The 21,371-nt window shown below is 31.3% G+C and overlaps 1 protein-coding gene across 1 annotated transcript in view; it reads right to left on the bottom strand.

Annotated features, from left to right (window-relative positions):
* Positions 1 to 9,346: 9,346 nt before the first annotated feature.
* Positions 9,347 to 21,371, bottom strand: part of SI (sucrase-isomaltase) — an 81,162-nt gene continuing 69,137 nt past the window's right edge. The window contains exons 41-47 of the mRNA XM_006908270.1: positions 19,929 to 20,013; positions 19,789 to 19,845; positions 19,067 to 19,191; positions 16,559 to 16,647; positions 12,533 to 12,582; positions 12,232 to 12,399; positions 9,347 to 9,415 (exon numbers count right to left, since the gene is read on the bottom strand). Coding sequence (XP_006908332.1) covers positions 9,347 to 9,415; positions 12,232 to 12,399; positions 12,533 to 12,582; positions 16,559 to 16,647; positions 19,067 to 19,191; positions 19,789 to 19,845; positions 19,929 to 20,013 — 643 coding nt within the window. The remainder of the gene's footprint in view (positions 9,416 to 12,231; positions 12,400 to 12,532; positions 12,583 to 16,558; positions 16,648 to 19,066; positions 19,192 to 19,788; positions 19,846 to 19,928; positions 20,014 to 21,371) is intronic.

Raw genomic sequence — 21,371 nt, 5'->3', positions numbered from 1 at the left:
CCTTCAATTATTTAGGGAGATATTTGATAGATACATAGAGTGCACATTAATTCGTTAATAGTGAAATCTTGCTAATGTATATAAAAGACAATTTCTCTAAATATAGATTCCAGTGATATTAATACTGGGAAGGCAAAGATTTTCAGTACCATGTGACTATTAACAAAGTAAAGATACAGAACAATTTCATCATCCCAAAATATTTCTCTGTGCCCCTTAGTAGTTAGCCGTTTTCTCCACCTTCATGTCCCTGACAACTTAATTTGTCTACTGTATCAAAGTTTTGCTTTTACCGAATTTCAAATAAGTAAAATTATATAGTATGAGACCTTTGAATTCGGCTTCCTACTTTTAGTATAATGAATTAAGAGTTTCTTCTATGATTTCAAAGGTCTCAGTAGTTCATTTCTTTTCATGGGCATACAATAGTTTACTTATCTATCCCCCAGTTGAGTGACATTTAGGTGGTTTTCAGGTTTTGGCTATTATGAGTAAAGCTACTGTGACATATGCATATAGGTTTCTCTGTGAACAGAAGTCTTTAACTTGAATAGATACATAGGAGTGATATTACTGGCTCATGTGATAGGTTAATACCTAACTTTTTCAAGACTTCAAACTACTTTCCAAAGTGGCTTTACCATTTTGTTGAAGAGTTGCAGCTGCTCTGCTTCCTTGTCAGCATTTGAAATTATCAGTTTTCAGTTTTATTTTAGCCATTCTAGTAAGTGTGTAGTGATATCTCACCGTAGTTTAAATTGCATTTTCATGATTATTTATTATATTGGGCATCTTTTCAAGTGTTTATTTGCAATCTCTACACACTCTTTGGTGAAATGCTACTAAAGTCTTTTGTCCAGTTTTAAATTGGCTTGTTTATTTTCTTATTATTGTGTTTTCAGAGTTCTTTACATATAGATAAAAGTTCTATATCAGATACACGATTTCAAAATATTTCCTCTCAATCTGAGGCCTGTCTTTACATTCTTTATACAATATCTTTTGTGGAGCAGAAATTTAATTTTTTTATGAAAACAGTTTATTTTTTCTATAATATGTTCTACTTTTGATGTCATATCAAACAAATATTTGACTAATCCAAGATAACAATTTGATTTTCTATTTTTCCTTGTAGACATTTTATAGTTTTTAGAATTTACATTTAGGTCTACAAATTATCTTGAGTTATGTTTTGAATATAGTCCAAGAGGTAAATTGAGGTTAATTTTTTTACATATGGTTGACCAATTGTTCCAGACAATTTGTTGAGAAAATTCTCATTTTTTTATAAATTGCATTTTTACCTGAATAAAAAATACATTGACCATTTATGTTTGGGCCTATTTATTTGCACTTTATTTGTATTAACTCTTTATATCCTTGTTTATTTGCACTTTATTTGTATTAACTCTTTATAGCCTTGTTTGTGTCTTTGCCTCCTTATCAGTATGGTTCGTTCCATTGGTGCTCAGCACCAAAGTCACTGGCTAGAAGTCCAGGTTTGAGTCTCTTTTGCATTGTTTCACTGGGCACAATGGGACAGTTTCACCACCCAAGAACTAAAGACTAAAGGAATCTCAGTAGTGCAAGCTAGATCTTTTCTTTGCCTGTCTACAGCTTCCCATCCCTCATGTGGGCCTATACTAAAAATCAGTTTCCTCCAGAAATTATTAATATTTAGGGAGTCAGGAATTCTTCATTCTGTTTTCCTCTTGCAATAGTCAAAAACGTCCTTTTCTTCACTGTGGCTTTTTACATACTGTAGTTGGGAGAACAGGGCACAAGATTTCCCTTTTTTTAAACCTTTGTCTTTTTTACTGGCAATTTTCTGGACCCAAAGAAAAAGTAAGATATCTATAGTTCACCTCTATATCTTATTCTCTTCTTTTTTGATTCTAGCCACAAGAATAAGTCTTAATGGATGATTAGTCAACTTCTCTACTATTGAACCATTAAGAGTTTAGTTAAAATTTTAACTTCATTTTTTTTTTTTTTTTTTTAAATATTCAACACATTTGTTAGCACTCACTACTGTATACTGAGATGTTGGACACTGAAAGAAACAAGGTCTCAAAAACTCATAATGTAGTCAAAAGATATAAACAGATAATTTAAATTCTAAGTTAATGTAATTTAGGTAATACTATGGGAACACAGAGGGAGACAGAATTAATTCTTCTACCAGGAGTTAGAAAAGTAAAGCTTAACTTTACTATGATAACAGGAGTTTGTTGAAAGAATAAGGAAGAAAGCAGCAGCATTCTTAGTGGTGAGGAGAGAAAGAAACAAAATGAGTGTGGGAGATTAATTTAAATTTAAACTTCTTTATCAAAGTAAGATATATCTTTCCAAAATATTTCATTTTTATCATGTTCTTCAGCAGAACTTTACGGTTGTTTTTTTCATTAAGTTAAAGCCTTGTTTATTATGGTAAAATTTTTGGATTTTATATGAAGAGAATCATTGAAGAAGTATTATCAAGAAAATGAAATAAGATTTGTATTTTAGATTTTTATTGTATTATTAGGAAAGAAAGGGAATGAGTAGAAGCAACAATAAATATTTGGAATGTTCTAAAAGTGTTTCTATGTTAGAAACAATAGAGATATGATCAAGAATAGAGAGGAGATAACAGACTGAAGAGAAAGACTATAAAATACATAAGACTTTTTGATATATGGGTCATTATATTTTGGATTCTTGCGAAATCTCTATGATGTAATCATTACCTAATTAATCTTTCTAGTTCTAAAATTGAATTTGTAATATTGATTTTGCGAATCACTAGGAAAGATAGTGAATGCCATATATTTTTTACTTTATATAGATAATTTGTATGTTTTGAATATGGACAACGACAAAAGTCAAGATTATACATCAGATATCACTCACTACACATCACACTATTAAATATTGGAACCAGAATTCAAATTTAAGTCTGTTTGAACTTCCAATCTCATGCTCATTGAGTAGCAAAATGCACGTCACACAAAACAGAGTTAATATGGCTTAAATGTGAATGGGATAGCAGACTTCACCTGTTACATCTTTCTCCTCATTTATCCAGAGAAGGCTCTACCGAAATGTTATGGCTTTTTAGGGGACAATATGCATAAACTATTAGTCTGTACTATTCTATGCATTATAGAATCTATAGCATGCTATCTCACTGGGGAGAACCTTAAGTAAAGTTATTTTAGGTAGAAAAAACATCATATTTGAACATATTATTTATTCAGTGAAAAAGTTTTCCATTATAAAATCCTCAATTTGAACTTTTTTTTTCGTGCTGATAACATATGTTGGCTTCCTGTAAAACAAGAAATTGTCAACACATGTTAAACTTCTCTACCTGATATTTAGCTCCAAATGCCAAAAATGATAAATACATTTTTATGTGTAGTTAGTACTTAGTAAATAATTGTTAATTGGTGATTATAGTGATTTAATGGTTTTTAAAGTACAGACATAATTTGGTCTCTTGCAACCTTTTGTGAGTTCTTATTTCTGGCAGGAAGTTATATTTTATCAGTTTGATAGTGATCTCTCAAAGTAGCCTCAAAAGTTATCCATTCTAGCCACTATTTCAAAAACTGCATCTTTATGATCTATAAAAATAGTTGCATGGATCCAAACTCAACTCTTATTTGGTGCCTCTTTATTTTATGTGATATGAGTCATTCGTTCATACATCATTAATCTGACAAGTTCATACCGAGTACCTATTCTGTGCCAACAATAGTTCTAGCTTTTAGTGTAGGAGAATAAGCAAGCACATACAATATTGTAGTGGAAGAAATAAAAAGAAATGTATAAATTACTTTCAAAGAGTGTTAATTATTATGAAAATAAAACGGAGTAAAGAATAGAAAGGGAAGGTAGAGGGTGGCTATTTAAAACAGATTAAGAATTTCACCATTTGTGGAAAAGAAAAAAATAAACAGTCTATGCAAATATTTCCTAGAGAACTGAAAGGAAATCGAAAAATTTTAGATAAAAGAATCTTGGCATAGTCAATGAGAGAAGCATCATGTATGATTGAGAGGTTAGAAGTTGGGTTTCAGCAAGTGTTATAGGGTACAATGTTATTTACCTATCCCTCAACTAATCTTTTGCTCTCTACTAATAATCTTGAGTTTTCACATATTCTTCAATTTTCCATGTAGTTAGCTTCTGACTTTACCTATGTGGCGAGAGAGATCCTGATTCGTGTAAGGTTAATCCTTCCATATACATTTAAACGTATGACCCAATTTTGTCCAGTAAGGTATAAGGGAAAGATAATGAGGAAGCTTCTGAGGAAAAAAAAAATGTTTGCTCCTAAGAAAAAGTCACAGGAAAAAATAAAATAATGATACACCGAGCTTTCTTCTTCCTCTACTGCACTGTCCCATGTGGTATTCACTAGCCACACATAGCTACTGAGTACTGGAAATATGCTTATTCTCACTTGGGATGTGTTACAAAATGTAAAATGCACGTAGAATCACAAAGAATAAAACAATGTAAAATATATCATTAATAATTTTTATATTGATTACATGTTAAAAATTTCTTGCAGGACATTTGGTCCTGTCTAAAACATCCACAGATATATCTGACTCACACCAAAAGGCCCTTGAAATTTGGTCCTGTGAAAAATATCCACATTTAGAAAATGCTCGATTCAAATAGCCTATAATGTTTATTTATATGTTTGGTTACAGGATTAATACATAAAAGTATTATCATGTTTTCTTACTCTAATAATTTAGTTGTGGCTGTGTTGCCAGTAATAACCCTTTATGCATTGGTATCCTAGCTGGTAATGGCACATGGGATTAAATAAATGAGTTGGGGTTCAATCTTGCAGAATAACAGACCAGATGTCTCCATGAATATTTTGGACAGAACCAAATTTCAAGAGTTTTTTCAGGTGGACCACATGTCTCTATGATTGTTTTGGATAGGACCAAATATCTGTTAATCCATTAAGTTGAATAACATATTATTATATTAATTCCATCATCATATTTTACTTTTTATGAGGATACTAAAACACTTAAAATTATATAATGTGTGCCATGTATCTGTGGGTCACATTGTGACATCTCTTTGGTAGTGCTGCTTGAGATGTTACTATCATTAAACATGGAGTCTAAGACAGCAGCAGCCATTTTTATGCCAGCCTAAGGATGGGACCTGAAAGATGGAAAGAATATGGGTCCATGATATGTTAGCGTCAAGAAATTAGCCAACTCTACTTTTTGGACTTCTTATATGAGATAATTGCTTGAGCCAGTTTTAGTCAGGTGTTTTGTTCTCGGGAGCTGAAAACATTCTTAACAAAACAGATAGTCAAGGGAACAGACTAAAAAGAGTTATATAGTCAGAAATTAGTTATTTGAATATTTTTTTAATTGCAATGAAAGACCACGGTTAGTTTTTCTGTAGGGGGATTAATATGATCTGATTTATATTGAGGCAGTAAATGGATATTAGGTTCTACAAGAGGGTCAAACATTCTCAAATTCAGTCCTATTTCCTTACATTACTTGGATAGTATCTGTTACCAGTTACCATTTCTTCATCTGTTACATATTGCATTCTCCGTTTCCCCTTAATCTTACAAACTGAAAAATAATTCTATCATATTCTGTAGTTCATGCTCTGCTATCCTTTTATGTGTACAAGGGATATATTTGTTTCATATTTTATTTATTCGTGCTCTCCATTTTATTTCCATCCTCAATTCCATTCTTCTCTGTAGTCAAGTACTTACTTTCATGTATCGAAGTCTTTCCAATTCAGCTTCCTCATATTTCTCACCCAAGTGTCATTTTGTGAAAAATACATTTTATTTTGCATGAATTCATTTAAAAAATATTTACCTAAAAGTTTTGAGCAACATGTATGATTGTTTCTTATTTTATTTTACTTAGCATGATGGTTCTAAGCTCTACTCATGTTGCAATATGTAGAATCTTACTTTTTTCTTTCAAACTGATTTACAGTATTCCATCACATGCATACATATGACTTATTCCTCTATGAGTAATGAACATTCTTATAGTATGATTAGGGCCTAACTTTTGTTTGAATCCAATCTATCAAGTAAAATAATATTTTCCTTTTCCAAATACACATAAATGTTACAGATGGGAATAAGATTCAGTACAATTTATAAGTGGCTCCCATCCACCTAAGATGCTAAGAAGGAAAATGGGGAGATTCTATTATCAAAAATAAGAATTTTTTTCTAATTTCAACTAGAATTTGGAACATGGATAAGTTTGGGGGTATAGAAGACAGAATTTAAGATAGTTCTCATAATTATCACTTCCTGGTATTCACGCTTTTGTGTAATTTTCTCCCCTTGAGTGTGGAGAAATTACTCTAATCAACAGAATAAAGCAAAATTGATAGGACATAACTCCTGCGGTTATTTTACATGAAATTCTATACCACTACCAGACTTGCTTAGAGATTCCCCTTGTTGCCTTAACTAAGGGGCCATGTTAAGAAAGCATACATAGCAATGAATCGTGGGTGGCCTCTCAGAGGTGAGGGCCTGAAAATGAGCAAAAAGGCACATCTTTAGTCCTACCGGTATAAGGAAACTAATTCTGACAACAATCAAAGTGTGCTTGGAAGTGTACTCTTCCCCAGTCTAGTCTGAAGATGAGAACATAATCCAACCAATCCCTTATAAGATTGCAGTCTTGTAAGACTCTCAGCAGAGGAGCCAGCTAAGTAATGGGCTGCCTCCTGACTCTTGCAAATGGTGATATAATGAATCTGAATTGTTTAAACTGCTAATTCCTTCTGGGAATTTATTATACAACAATAGAAAACTAACTTGGGAGAAGTTGTTTTGATGGATGAAAGTCCCCAATGTAAGTCTGTTCTTCCTTGCCCAGATAAGGGAAAATTAGTGTGTCTATTAGAGATGTATAAGGTGAAATAGCTATGGTATAGAGGCACAGATTGTCTCAGATTGTTTAGGAGAGACAAATATAGGAATCTAATCTTTACTTGGACAGCTACAAATAACTTACTATTCCTTCATAAAATGCATACTTATATGCATTTGCACATTTATACATAAAATATGACACTGAAAACTAAATACAATTGCTGTAGAAATAACCACATTGCACCAGTTGACTTTATATTTAAAGCTAATATATTTTAACTAATTTTGTCATGCAGACCAAAATTTCTTGTTAAAAGTGACTTAGGCCCTATAAATGGTGTTGTCGTTAGGAGCTCTACCAGGTCAGACACCATTTCTACGTCTTTGCTACCATAGTCAAAGTTGCTGCCTATTACTCGAAAACCACTGGAAATATATTCTTAGTCAAACAAAGATGGATTTATTGGTTCATTGCAAGGAGGGAGAGAAAAACTTAGGAAAACATTGAGTGTCTCAGTGACACAATGTTAGGGAGGTCTTGTGACAAAGTTTGGGCTTGTGTCATATAATTCAGGGGAAGTTTCAAGGAAGCATGACTTCGCTCTACATTGGGTTCTCTCAGAAAGGAAGACAATTTTATGACCGATTATAAGAATAATATTTTTCTTTTTTTCCAGAAGAAATAGAATAAGACTAAAGCTGTAATTGATAAAAAAGCAAGTCACTCATATTAGCCAAGAGAAGATAGTATCTGTTATTCTTGTGATCCGGAGAGTGTTTTCATTGTTTCCTGTCCTCAAAAATGACTAGGAGTTGTCTTGTTTTTGTCTTGTTCTATTGTTCCATTTTGTCTTGTTCCATTGTGGGTACCCTTGTCTGATGTTGATGTTCTGTAAAAATGTTTATTTTCAACAGAAAAACATCAAGCCTAACTTTTAGAGCCAAGCCAACTCCACGCTGAAAGTGGTCAATGATTAGTTTTTTCTTTCTCAGTAACAAGCAATGAATAAGCTTGTATATACTTGTGTGTGTTTGTGTGCGTGCACCTCTGTGAGAGTATCTCGAGGGTGGAACTCCGGGTCAAAGATAAGATACAAGTTTAATTTCATTGAATACTGCAAGATTGCCCTCCAAAAATGGCTGAACTCATTTAAAATCTTATCTGTAGTGACTGTGGATTCCTTGTCAGCACCTGATTTTATAATTTATAGTTTGTCAAATACCCTCAACTGCTATACTATTTCTTACAAGTACACTTAATTATTTATTATTATTATTACTACCATCATCATCATTACTGTCATCATTATCATCATTATTTTCCCATTTTTTTGTATTCTGAGTTATGAATTAAATATTCCCTTATAATAATATTTCAATTATTAGGTAAAGAAAGAATTATACCAAATTACAGATATTAGTTGGTTAAGTAAATTTAAAGCAACCAAAGTATTATACCATGATTTAGAGTCCTCTAATCTGAATGAATGACCTAAAATAATTTATTCAACTAAACAGAATAGACAAGAATATTTTTTTCTCCTAAATATAAAATAAAGCTAGAAAAAGAAATTTGGATTTCTGCTATGTACTGAATGTTTGTGTCCCTCCCAAATTTGTATGTTGAAATTCTAGTCCCCAATGTGATAATATTTGGATTGGAAATGGTACCTTTGAGAGATAATTAGGCCACGAGGGCTGAGTCCTCATGAATAGAATTAGTACCTTATAAGAGAGACATCAGAAGGATTGTGACCTTTTACTCTGCTCTTTGTTATATGAAGATACAATGAGAAGATGGCTGTCTGTAAACCAGGAAAAAGATCCTCACCACATACCAAATCTGTCAGCACCTTGATCTTGACCTTCTCAGACTCCAGAACTATGAGAAATAAAGGTCTATTATTTAAGTCACTCAGTCTATGGCAATTTGTTACAGCAACTCAAACTAAGATAATTTCCTTTAGAAAATAAAGAGAAAATTTTAATTTTGTATGCTTATATACATCTTATATTGTTTTTTAATTAAATGTACATACTAAGAAATAATTAAATCTGATGACAACTATTGGTACATAACTTAAATCTACTAAACGTTGAAGAAAATATTGTATAATTAAACAAAAATTTCAGTTAATTTTAAAAAATCATCTGTTTTAATTATATTTTAGTTAATCACATATATTTAGTAACTAACTAGTTTACAGTTTTAACATATTTAGCAAGGGTAACTAGAATTATTTTAATCCTACTGTATATGTTTAAAAAATTGAATCCAGGACACATTAATATAATAAAATTAGTATTCATTTTTACATAGACTGTGCAATAACTTTAGATAGATGTAATTATATTTTACATAAGAAACCAATGAAGAGGAAACATTATAAGTATGGTGAAACTTAAATCCAGATGTTATCTCCCTTTGGCAACTGGAATTGATCACAATCTTCATGACCAGGTGATCTCTATTGGTTGATCTATACTAACATTATTCACTGTCAGATCAATATTTAATATCTAAAAAAGAGTAAAATGACAATTAATTGTTTAATCAATCAGAAACATTTTTTAACAAAGACTATTTCCATAAATAAATGTTCTCCAAGTAAGCAAGATATGCTTTGTTTTTCTTTTTCATTTGAATGAATTTTTATTTCGAAGTGTCTACAACCATTTTAACAATAATCTCACCCAATTCACCCATTATACAGATGATGAAAATAAGTCCCAGAGAGGTGGAGTGGTTTTCAAAAGACAGCGACAACTAAGACTACTTATTTCTATTATTTTACTCTTTCTCCATGAGTCCTACCTATGGAATTATTCATAATTATACGACATAAATCTTTATACTTCCCACACTCAAATATTATCTAGTCATTTTCACACAAAATTTAGATTAGAAATGTTTTCTTTTCCATCAATCTCAAAGAGGTTTATAATGCTGAAATTATTATCGATATCAATTTTGCATGTGTTACTTTCTCTCAATGGAGAGAATCTCAGTTAGACCATATAGGAACTAAGATTGGAGGTGACTTATTAAGCTGTTATCGCCAATATCTGTAATATGATGATGTCATTAGACCTTACCATTGCTGCTTTGTCTCAAATACTCTCTGTGCTTTAGCTCAGAAAGTTTGAATTCAATCATCAAGTACGCAATAGAAGATGAAGAGAATCAACATTTCTTGACTACTTACTGAGTACCAGACATACTTCTAGGGGCTTTATAAAATGTATTCTTCACTAAAGCACAGAGTCTTAGGATTTATTGCTAACATTTTATAGAAGAGTTTGAAAGGTAAAAATTAAATAATTTTCTTAATATTCATTAGCTAGGTTTGAAACTGACCAATCTCACACCAAAACCTAATCTAGTTCCTTTATACCAAAATGAAAAGCAATAAATACATTGCATAGCTTTTTAATACTGGCACAAAAGGCAACTAGGCATAATTGCTGCTAGGAAACTTTTATTTTAAAAATTGAACTGATAGAGCAATTAAATCATCCTTTGCATATAATTCCCACACCCATGGGTAAGGGCAATTAACTACTCTCTCCTACTCTCATTTATCTATAAAGGCTTAGGAAACAATAGGTACTCATAAAAATTTGTTTTATTTAAATGTACTTAGAAGAAACCACTTCATTGTTAATAAAGTTAATAGCTTCTTTTAAAATAACTGAAGTAATAAAACATTGTAAAAAATGTTATCTTAATACTTAAAATTCTTTGTGAACGTGTTTAAAAGCAGTGGAATGGACTTTTCTTTATAAGTGGTGTGTTTTTATGCTAAGTATTTGGTCAAAATAAACTTGAAATAATACTTTATATGTTAAAGTATTTAACACTGTTTAGCTGACTGTATGTAGTTTATTTTATAGTAAAAATTGTGAGCTTTATTTTTTACGATTGTAGTAGTAAATAAAGAGTAAGAAAATATATAAATCAAACCATACTTTTTTGATCTGCTGAACATTAGGCAGTTCAAAAAAATGATTTCTAAATGTTATTGGTAACCATTGATTATTTATTCCTAGAGAATTAATTATTCTTTTTCAGGGACTGTTTCTTGGTCTGCCATATAAGACCACTAAATCAGTGATTCCCTTACATTAAAATTTAAAAACATTAAAATTTCAAAAAGAAAAAACATGAGCGTGAAACTATAGGTTATCAATTTTATTTTACCAAGGAAGGACATTAAATATACAAAACTCTAATTTCCCAACCTTGATACAATTTAAAGAAATAAAAGTATTTTAATGTCAAAGTAATAATTAAGATAGTTCCATATTCCGTATCTATTTCCATATTATAATTCTAGATAAATCTCACTTGACTACAAACCAGCAGTAAAAATAAGACAAGTGTTAAGTTTCAATGGGATAAAATCTCCCCTCAAGTGATATTCAGCTTTCATAACCTGTTAAGTCTGTGATTACCCAAGACCGTGTCCAAGACACAATTATTAGTTTTTCAGTTGAAGTCAATCAAATAAATGGCTATTGTGTAAGTTAAATTCATGTGAAGTGACTGGTTGATTAATAGCTAGTTACTTTATTCAACTTTAAACACAAACAGAGGTGTATACAAAGACTCATACAGTTTTAGCTGTGCAGATGTAGCCTTAAATTTGTATCAAACAATTATAACAGCTGATTTATAGAATACATGTTTTTTGAAATCTACTTTTACAGAAGACAAATTTACAGAATTTAGGATTAGAAGGAGCTTAAGAGATTGTTTACTTGCATGTTATTATTTAATTGGAAAGAAAAAAATGCCTAAAGTTATTTGTTCAAAATAAAAAGCTAATTATTGGCAGCAATGAGACTTTAACATAAGAATTCTGACTCCTTGTTTAACCTATGAATTATACCCTCATACACCTGAGTGTTAAATTATTCAAGAGTGCTAATAGATAATTCTATTAACTTTGCAAGGATTTTCAAATATATTTTATCTAAGATATATTAAAAATTGGAATGTGGACATTTTATTTTTGAAAAATATTAAATTTTGAGGCACTTTACCATATAGAGATGACAATGATTTACAGGTTTAAGGTAAATTTAATCTTGCTTTAATTATATCAAGACAATTTTAAAATAGATGCTATTAGGTTGATTTGTATGACAGCTTATCCAGAATTATATTATGGAAATAGATATGGAAATTTAATGAAAATAAATAAACAAGAAAAGTTATAGTAGAACTATAATTGTCTCTCTCTTTTTTTTTTTTTTTAGGGCTTAGAAATTGAAGACATCTATGTAGACATTTTGAATAGCTTCATTAAAATTTTTTTTCTTATGTCACTTACCTCCTTTGTTGGTTCCGAAGTAAAATTAAGTGACTCTTTATTTCCATTATATATGAGATTAACCTCATTAACAGTTGTTGTTCCTATCCCCCATACATTGATAAATCCGAGCCTCATTTCATCTGTGTTTACATAACCACTTTTCAATATAGTGCTTGTCAAGGTGGTCTACAAAGACAAAGAAATAATTTAAATCTGTCATTTGAAAGAACAATGAAATCTTTTAAAAAATATATATGGCATAAAACTTCCAATATTATTTAGCACAATTTCATATAAATGATCTGATATGAATACATACCTTATTTAAATTAAATTGTACTGAGAAATATAGTTCTCTTTCATAGGTATCTATAAAGAAAAAAAAGTGATATATTTATATTTCCAAAGAAGAACAGTAAATACTAATATATTTTGCTTCTCTTTCCCAGTATAAAGGTATCAAAACCATCAATGCAGATCTAATTTTTTTTGTTTATTTAATTTGTTCAAACACAGCCCAAGAGAACATTAAAATATGAAAGATGAGTCACCAAGGAAGGTTCTAGAAGGACAGGGTAGGCAATAAAATAACATTTGTAAAGAAAAATGAACATGTTGGCAACTTATTTTAGTGTCATTTAAAAAAATATGTAACTTTGAGGTTATTACAGGTCAACTGTATTCAAACTGATCAAACATAGGGTTTATCTCTATCTAAAATATAATCTTGCCATATTTTAAAGGCATTTAAAAATAATCTTACAACTATAATATATTAAGTGCTTACTTTTTGTCAAATTCTAAGTACTTTATCACACTACTCTGAAATATGTATTATTATTGTTCCCACTGTACAGAAAAGTGAGCCTCAAATAAATTAAATAAATGGTCAAAAGTGAAACAACAAATTACAGATCCTCCTTGAGTTAAAATGGGGTGACATCTCAATAAACCCATCAGAAGTTAAAAATATAGTAAATCAAAAATGTATTTAATACATCTAAAACTATAAACATCATAGCTTAGCCTATCCTACCTTAAACATGCTCAGAATACTTACATTAGCCTTTTGAGATTAGTTGGGCAAAATCATCTAACACAAAGCTTATTTTATAATAAAGTTGAATATTTAATTCATTGAATACACATAGAAAACACAAAACACGATATCACGAAAACGCTGACAACATAGTACCCTGCAGAGTATTGGCTATTTACTATCACAATTGTATGTGCTAACTGGGAGCTGCAGCTCGCTGCCACTGCCTAACATGAGTATCACACAGCATATCACCAGCCCAGAAAAAATCAAAATTCAAAATTTGAAGTGCCATTTCTACTGAATGTGTATCACTTTTGCACCATTGTAAAGTCAAAAAATTCTAAATCAAGCCATCATTAAGTCAGGGATCACGTGCATTATCAAAGACTAGAATCAAGGCTAGTTTTCCCTGACTTCTAAGATTATGTTCCTATGTAAAACTAAACTGAGTGAAAGACAGCAAGGCAAAATAGAGTCAAACGCATGATTGAAACGTGTTAGAATAACATTGAAAAAACAACATATTTTAATTCCCTTTTTCACTTATACATGCCAGGATTGTATTTATTCGTTCTCTGAAAAATTGGCTAATTTGAGATTAATTCTGCCTTTACTAAAATTAAATATTCTGTCTAAAATGTTTTTTCTCTCTATACTAATGTATACATGACTTATTACTTTTAATTTTTCAAATTTTTAAATTACAGTTGACAGTCAACATTATATTAATTAGGTGTATGGCATGATGGTTAAACATTTATGTAATTTACGAAGTGATCCCCTGATTAGTCTAGCACTATACATAGTTATTATAATATTATCAACTATATTCCTTATGCTGTACTTTACATCCCCTTGACAATTTCAAAACTATCAATTTGGACTTCTTAATATCTTCACCTTTTTCATTTACCTCCCACCCCTGCTCTGGTGCCTGCTGAATCAGCCCTTTGAGTGTGTCATTTGTGGAGCTAATTGGGTGGTGTTCTGGTGTGGTGTAAAGCTGATCCTGGGGTGTTTTGATTCTGGGGCCTCTTGGGAGGGTCTCAGGTGCAGGCCTATGTCAGCCACTGCCTGTGCCCAGCCTGGAGCCACCTGGTAGGAGTTACAAAGCAATCTGTGGTTAGTAGCTACTTGTAGCTGGACTTGGAGCATCCTGGGAGAGAGGCTATGCTCTGAACCAAGGCAATCTGTGCATGCCATATTTAATATGCATTTTAAGGCAAAATAGTTTAGTTTTTAACTTTAAATACAGAATTATAACTTCAGTTTTTAAGGGCAACTTTTAAAGTATAGAACTCTGAGTTAAAAGAAAACAAGTGACAGCTAGTAGGAGGTTATAAGCAGTTTTGTTGTTATTTTTAATAAATAAGACAAAAATACTATGTATGACTTAGCGAAGGGTACACATATGTCTATTTTATTCGTATAAGTAGGATAAATTAACACTTTACTAAGCTACAAATTTGTTAGCTAGAATGGTCACAAATTACTTAATGTATACAAGTTTCAAAATAGTTTACTTTCATTTATCTTCAATTTTTTGGAAGAAAGAATATGTCGGCAAATAATAATATTTGATAAGATTTAAAAGAACTTAAAAGAGAATATAATTTAGATGGGTGCCTAGCAACTAGACTGGCAAGATTGCTGTGACAAAAAACTTCTTTGAAGATTCTAATCTAATAATTACAGAGACACTAAGCATTTGTTGTGTACTGTTACTGTTTACTCAAGAAATTACAGGGGATTTTTTGAAATCTTTATATATATTTAATTATAATAAATGTAGTGAGATTATAAAATATAACAAAAAAATAGATATAATTGATCAAGACCATTTGTTTTGCCTGTATGAAGAGATCATAGAAATATCTGAGTTATGCTCAGTTTCTTTCCAATGATTAGAAAAAAAAAATCTGCCATAAAACTTCAGTAGGGTAAAGGTCATACCAAGTTCTTTCATCTATATCTTTATTTATTAGGAAGAGTTAGAGAAAAAATTCTTAAAGAAGCCGTCTTCCTTGCTGTTAGAAGGAATTTACTCAATTTATTGTGTAGTAAGATTCAAAGATCCCAAGACAAGGATGCAAATTATGCATACCTCAACTTTACACCCTATGAAATTATAGGCAAGTTTAAAGCATATCCTGCTGGACCCAGGTAGAGAAAAAAGGCTGCAAACCCAGTAGAACCTCAGTTAGTGTGTTAATTAAAGTAAGGACTCTAAAAATATAGGATTTTAAAATTTAATTAATTGATTTTTCAACTTCTAAATCACAAAATACTTGGAAGAGTTTTCTTTTGAGTCTTGATTACTACTATATTATTCTTATATCAACTTTCTGATATACTTTATTTACTAATAGATTCTTATTTCTTATGGTTGTAGAATATTAACCATGATGTACCTGAAAAAAATGAAAGATATATGTCTTTGCTTTTAATGTAAAATCTCTCATCTGTGCATCATTTAAATTGTAGTGAAATGCCCCATGAGAACTTCAGCTCCATCCAGGTGTTAGTTTTATGACTAAGGTTTGTATGCAGAAAATGTTCATAGTTCTTATCCAATAGAGCTGGTACTGTAAACCTAATCCTCTACCAATATTTACTTAACAGCATAATAATCACCTGGAAACATTTTCTTCAAAGACAGATTCCTGGACCTCTTCCCAAATTAATAGAGTTTAGACGGGCCTCAGAATCTACATTCTTTACAAACCACCCCCAGGGGATTCTGATAACAAGGGTCAACAGAGTGTGCACTGCTAAAAGTTTAGCAGTTCAGTCTGGTCTTGAGGAAGAGCCATGGAATAAAAATAGGTTTAAGTCTGAATTCTGCTAATTTTCATGTCAATAATGGTAAATGTTAAAAATGAACAAACAAACAAAAAACAACACAACATAATAGCCAATAGAACAGAGACCAAACTTGAGTTTTATTTCTGGACTATCTCATGTTTTAGAGGCATCCTTAACCTCACACATATTGAGTCTCTATTATGTAAACAGCACTGGTCTAGGTTCTGGGAGTGCAAAAATGACAGATATATAACCCTTGCTGATACAAATCTCTAGTTATTCAGACACTTACAATATAGATGAACTATATTTAGGATAAAAAGAAAGTCTTTAAATATTTGTAACACTGTTTGTTAAATTAATTCAAATATTTATTAAACTATTTTAGCTTTGGATAATATTCTATTTTTATTTAGCTTCCAAAATGTAGATAACATAAAAGTAATGTGATGATATGTATGTCATCAATTACATTTATCTACTAAGTGGAACACTTACCTATAGTCTCTCCATCATCCCAAAACAGAGATCCTTGTGCCATATGATTATCATCTGCAGCAACAATGAGCCTCATGTAATTTTGTCGACTAAGGGAAGAAATAGAATAACGTTTGTTAAATAAGTTTACAGAATAGCATATATCTTGTTATGATATGACATCCATATAAGTATGCAAGGGAACACAACTAAGAATATCAAGGAGAATGCAAACTTTTAGACAAAGAAAATAAAAACTCCCCTTTTTTATGATTTCATGAGAATGGTATAAACCTTAAAATCCTTGACATTTAATAAAAATATCATGCATGTATTTCGATCTCAAGGATTCACCTACTGTAATAAATCAGAATTGGCCTCATTTACAATAATTAAAACTGTATTAAGTTTATCGATATATTTATTCTTTCTGGTAATCTTGTCATTGACCGTTAAACATGAAACTATTTTAATAGTTTTTTTTTTAATCTCATGTGTTAAGACTCTCACATTTCCATATATAAATCACTGAATTATCACTGGCAATTGTTAATAAGGATGTGGTTTGTAGTCAGCAAGTTATAAGTCCTATCTTTGGAATGGATACTCTCAAACTTGTGACTACATAGATCTGTTTGTACAAGCAAGTTGATTCGACAGCTTCTTATTGCTAAGGAAGGATTTCTCAGACAAATTATACTTAGCTATCTGCCTTTTCCAATCACAAATACCTAAGTTTGTACTGCCAAAGAAGTCTCCTAAAATATCCAGACTATCTAGAGTTTAAATCTTCATAGCAACTTAATATTTTCCATAAAAGCATGTTTTAACATGAATACACATACACATACATATGTATTTCAGTTTAGTTTACTGGGGTGAAAGATAAGTATATCTTATTAGCAACATTAAAAATCTGGTTTAAACCACAATCTTTTAATGCATTTTAAATCTGAGATTGAAAAGAATTTCATGGCTTGCATTTTCCTATATACCTAAACCTAATATCCAATATCCTATTTACTTTACTCCTACACATACACACAGAATAGCCTCCTTCTCGCTCATAACAAAAAGATTACTCAAGGAACAACTTACGAATAATTCCTTCCATGAAGCCCTCATTTTTCAGGTAAAATCATTTTTCTTATCTTTAATTGATGCCAGGGTAAACTATTGATAGAAATATATCTGGATAGTTCCAGAAAATAGAAAGAGATTATTCACACCAACTGGAGCTGTAAGCATGTAGATCACCAAGAGAGTAGAAACAGCATGAGAAGAGAGGAGAAAGAAGGACTAAGTCCTCTAGAATCTGAATGTCTAAGCCAGGAATTTAGGCAGTAAAAATAGAGACTCTATGACTGATATAAAAGATTCACTCTTACGTCAGTCACAGGAGACAAAGTGGACCCTTGATCCCTATAGATTGGACATATTGCTGGATGAGAGGGAGAGAATATCAGGTAGGGTATCCTGGGGCAAAGAAGAGAAGGTATTAGCAAAATAATAAATTATGAATGGTAATGGATAGAAAATCTGAGTTATCTTCCATCTTTATATAGGACAAGGCTACTGAGAAACACATGTGGATCTTCTGTGGACAGCAGTGGACTTAGTAGTTTGAAGGTGTAATGAAATCAATGAATATCTACATTTTCATAGACTAAAGTGAATCAGGGAATATTTCATGGGACTGGCAGAGGGAAGCAAAAAAGAGAACAGGTAAGAGGAAGGAAAGAGAAGTCCTCTAAGCAATATTTGGTTAAAGTTTTAAAAAAGGTTTATTTAAAAATCTTTTTTTCATGAAGTAATATTTCTTTCCTCATGTCATAGGTAGATGAAACAATGAACTTAGGTAAGCAGTCTTTCAAAATATATGACATTCACTTGTCAATATCTTTGTATATTTATACAGAGGACATTAAGGTTTAGTTGGTATATTATTCTGTTAATCTTTCTAACTATGAGAGAATATCATGTTTGAAGACAATTTTCTATGAGACTTTCAAGTTTCTGTACATCTTACACGTAGAGGCGCTAAGAGTTTTTCTTCTGAACCATCTTTTAAAGGATGTTTTTAAAGTTAACAGTATTACAAGACAGAGTAGTATTTGTTTGTTTAATTAATTAAAAAAAATTACTGTCCAGCATAATAAAGATAATATCTCCCTTCAAAGCAAAGAATGGACAGGTTTGCTTATAGCCCATTATAAAAACTGGGTTTCCTTGAGTTGGAATTCTTTAGCTGTAACACAAACCTCCTGCATGTGCAGCATCTGCCTGGACCACTCCATGTCACACCCATGGGACTTGGGGGACAGGGAAAACTGAAGCAAACATAAAAGTCACATTTCTTGGTATGCCATGAGTAAGAAAGGTCTTTGCTTTTGACACAGCATCCATGAAACTGGCAGGCTAACTTGTATTCTTGGAAATAAGGTAGAATCTCAGACCCTTCCCAATTCTTGACAATTCTAGGTGATGTATCTCGAAATTTAATCTGAGCTCTGTAAACTTTTCGCTTACCTGTAATATGTGTTTTGAGCAGGCTCTTGACATGGTAGGATGTAACCGCCACGGACATGCAGGTTTATTTGATATAAAGGAGCATCAAATTCATTAAATGTTCCTCTGACACCAATATCTTGGCCCTGAAAATCAGAGAGTTGGAAGGAAGAACAAAAACAGCAAGAAGTGGAATCATCAGCAATATTGCTACTTGAAGGACACATTTATAAAATCAAATGATACATTTTCAATTTGAAATAAAGACACAAATGTTTATTGAGAAAATCATATTTAAAACATATATTTAGTTCTTGGTTTATTGATAGCTTGAAAGTAATTTACCACTACCTCTTTTTGTGGTGCTCACATGCAGAAAATGTATGGGTTTTCGAAAGATCACAAAAGCTATTCCTGACGGCACATGCATTATTCTTGGAAGAAATGCATTACCATTAATGATCACTTTGTATATCCAGCAAAGGGCAATGACTTTTTGGTGTACAATGTATACTCTCCATGTTTATTTGGTAAAATAAATCAATGACTACATAATAAATGATGGCAGAATAAATTAATTCTCTTTCGCTATGTGTTGATTTAATTCAGCTATAATTAGCAAGAAATATCTGACTCTTTTAAGTGAAAAGTAAACCAAATATGTCATTAATGAAAATTAGTTTAGGATCAAACCATTACCCATTTCTATTTAGGCAATTCCCCAGAATTCATTAATTGCTTACCGTATGGTAATCAAACCACCGAGCATTAGGGACATAGCCTTGTACCGTGTAAGTATCCTGAAATTTAAAGATATAGTCATTAAAGACATATAAATTAGGAAAAAATTATTTTGTGAACAGAAATACATGGTAGGACTTACAGGTTGTAATACAGGGGTAACCATAAATGCTGGGCCCCACAAGAACTGCTCAAATACATCCCAGGTTGGCTTCTCATTAAAGAACCTTGAAAAATATTTACAAATAATTAAATCAAAGAACTTTATCTTTTCTGGATAACATGAAATAAGTATTTAAATCACATTTTACTGTATGGACTTTTTGGATTAAAATGAAAACCAAACTATAAAACAAAAATAAAAACAATTTTATGACTTGGAATTTAAGGTGCAGCAGTACAATACTTTATGAGTAAATCTAGACTATGACTAAACTTCTGAAAAAATGCAGAGAATTATGATGGATGTGTAAGACAAACAGAATGAGAAATCTCCTTTACAGAGAACTCACAGAAGTACAAGTATTAACTTTTCTAGTAGAAAATCAACAAACTAGAAAGCAAAAATTATACACACCCTGTATAGAATTGTGAGACAAGTGTGCTATAAGTATCTTTATTTGATAACTATGAAAAAAGTTTGCCTATCCTACTTGAATTAGAGCTCATTGAATAGTGGATTTATATGTCATTAAATGTTATTCTATATGTTATTCCAAATTTGAGATATACATGGAAAAAATAAAATTTGTTTTTTATGGTTTGAGAATAGGCATTATTAAATGTCCACATTTCTCTTCTAATTAAAATGGAAGTGCACAATGAGATACCACCTCGTGCCTGTTAAAATGGCTATTATCAACAGGACAAGTAATAAATAATAAGTGTTGGAGAGGTAGCAGAGGAAAAGGAACCCTCATACACTTCTGGTGAGAATGTAAATTGGTACAGCCACTACGAAAAATGGTATAGACGGTCCTCAAAAATTAGGAATAGAATTATGACCATAAGACCCATTAGGTCCCTTTTCTGGGACCTAATTCGAAAACAAAAAAATTCAAAAACATTTATCTGTAAAGATATATGCACCCCAATGTTCACTGTAGCATTATTCACGATGGCCAAGAATTGGAAACAAACAAAGTGTCCTTTGATAAATTATTGGATAAGATATTGTACATACATACAATGAAATATTACTGAGCTACAAGAAAAGATAAAATGGATGAGCCTTGAGATTATCATGCTAAGCAAAATAATTCAGACAGAAAAAGTTGAGAACCTTATGATTTCACTCATATGTGGGATATAAAACTGAAAGCAACAAACAAGACAAACAAGCAGAGACTCATGTACACAGACAACAGTTTAGTATTTACCAAATGGAAAGAGGAAAGGGAGAGGTAGATAGTGGGAAAGGGGGTCAAATATATGCTGATGAAAGGTAATTTAACTTTGGATGATGAACACACGATGCAATGAACATATGATGTATTGAATTGTACACTTGAAATCTATATATTTTATTAACCAATGTTATCTCAATAAATTTAATAAAATAAAATTTAAAAAATGGAAGTGAAAA

This window comes from Pteropus alecto, unplaced genomic scaffold (genome assembly GCF_000325575.1).
Source record: "Pteropus alecto unplaced genomic scaffold, ASM32557v1 scaffold81, whole genome shotgun sequence".
NCBI classification, from domain to species: domain Eukaryota; kingdom Metazoa; phylum Chordata; class Mammalia; order Chiroptera; family Pteropodidae; genus Pteropus; species Pteropus alecto.
Note: the sequence above shows the minus strand (reverse complement) of the source record. Positions and strands in the feature narration are given on the sequence as shown.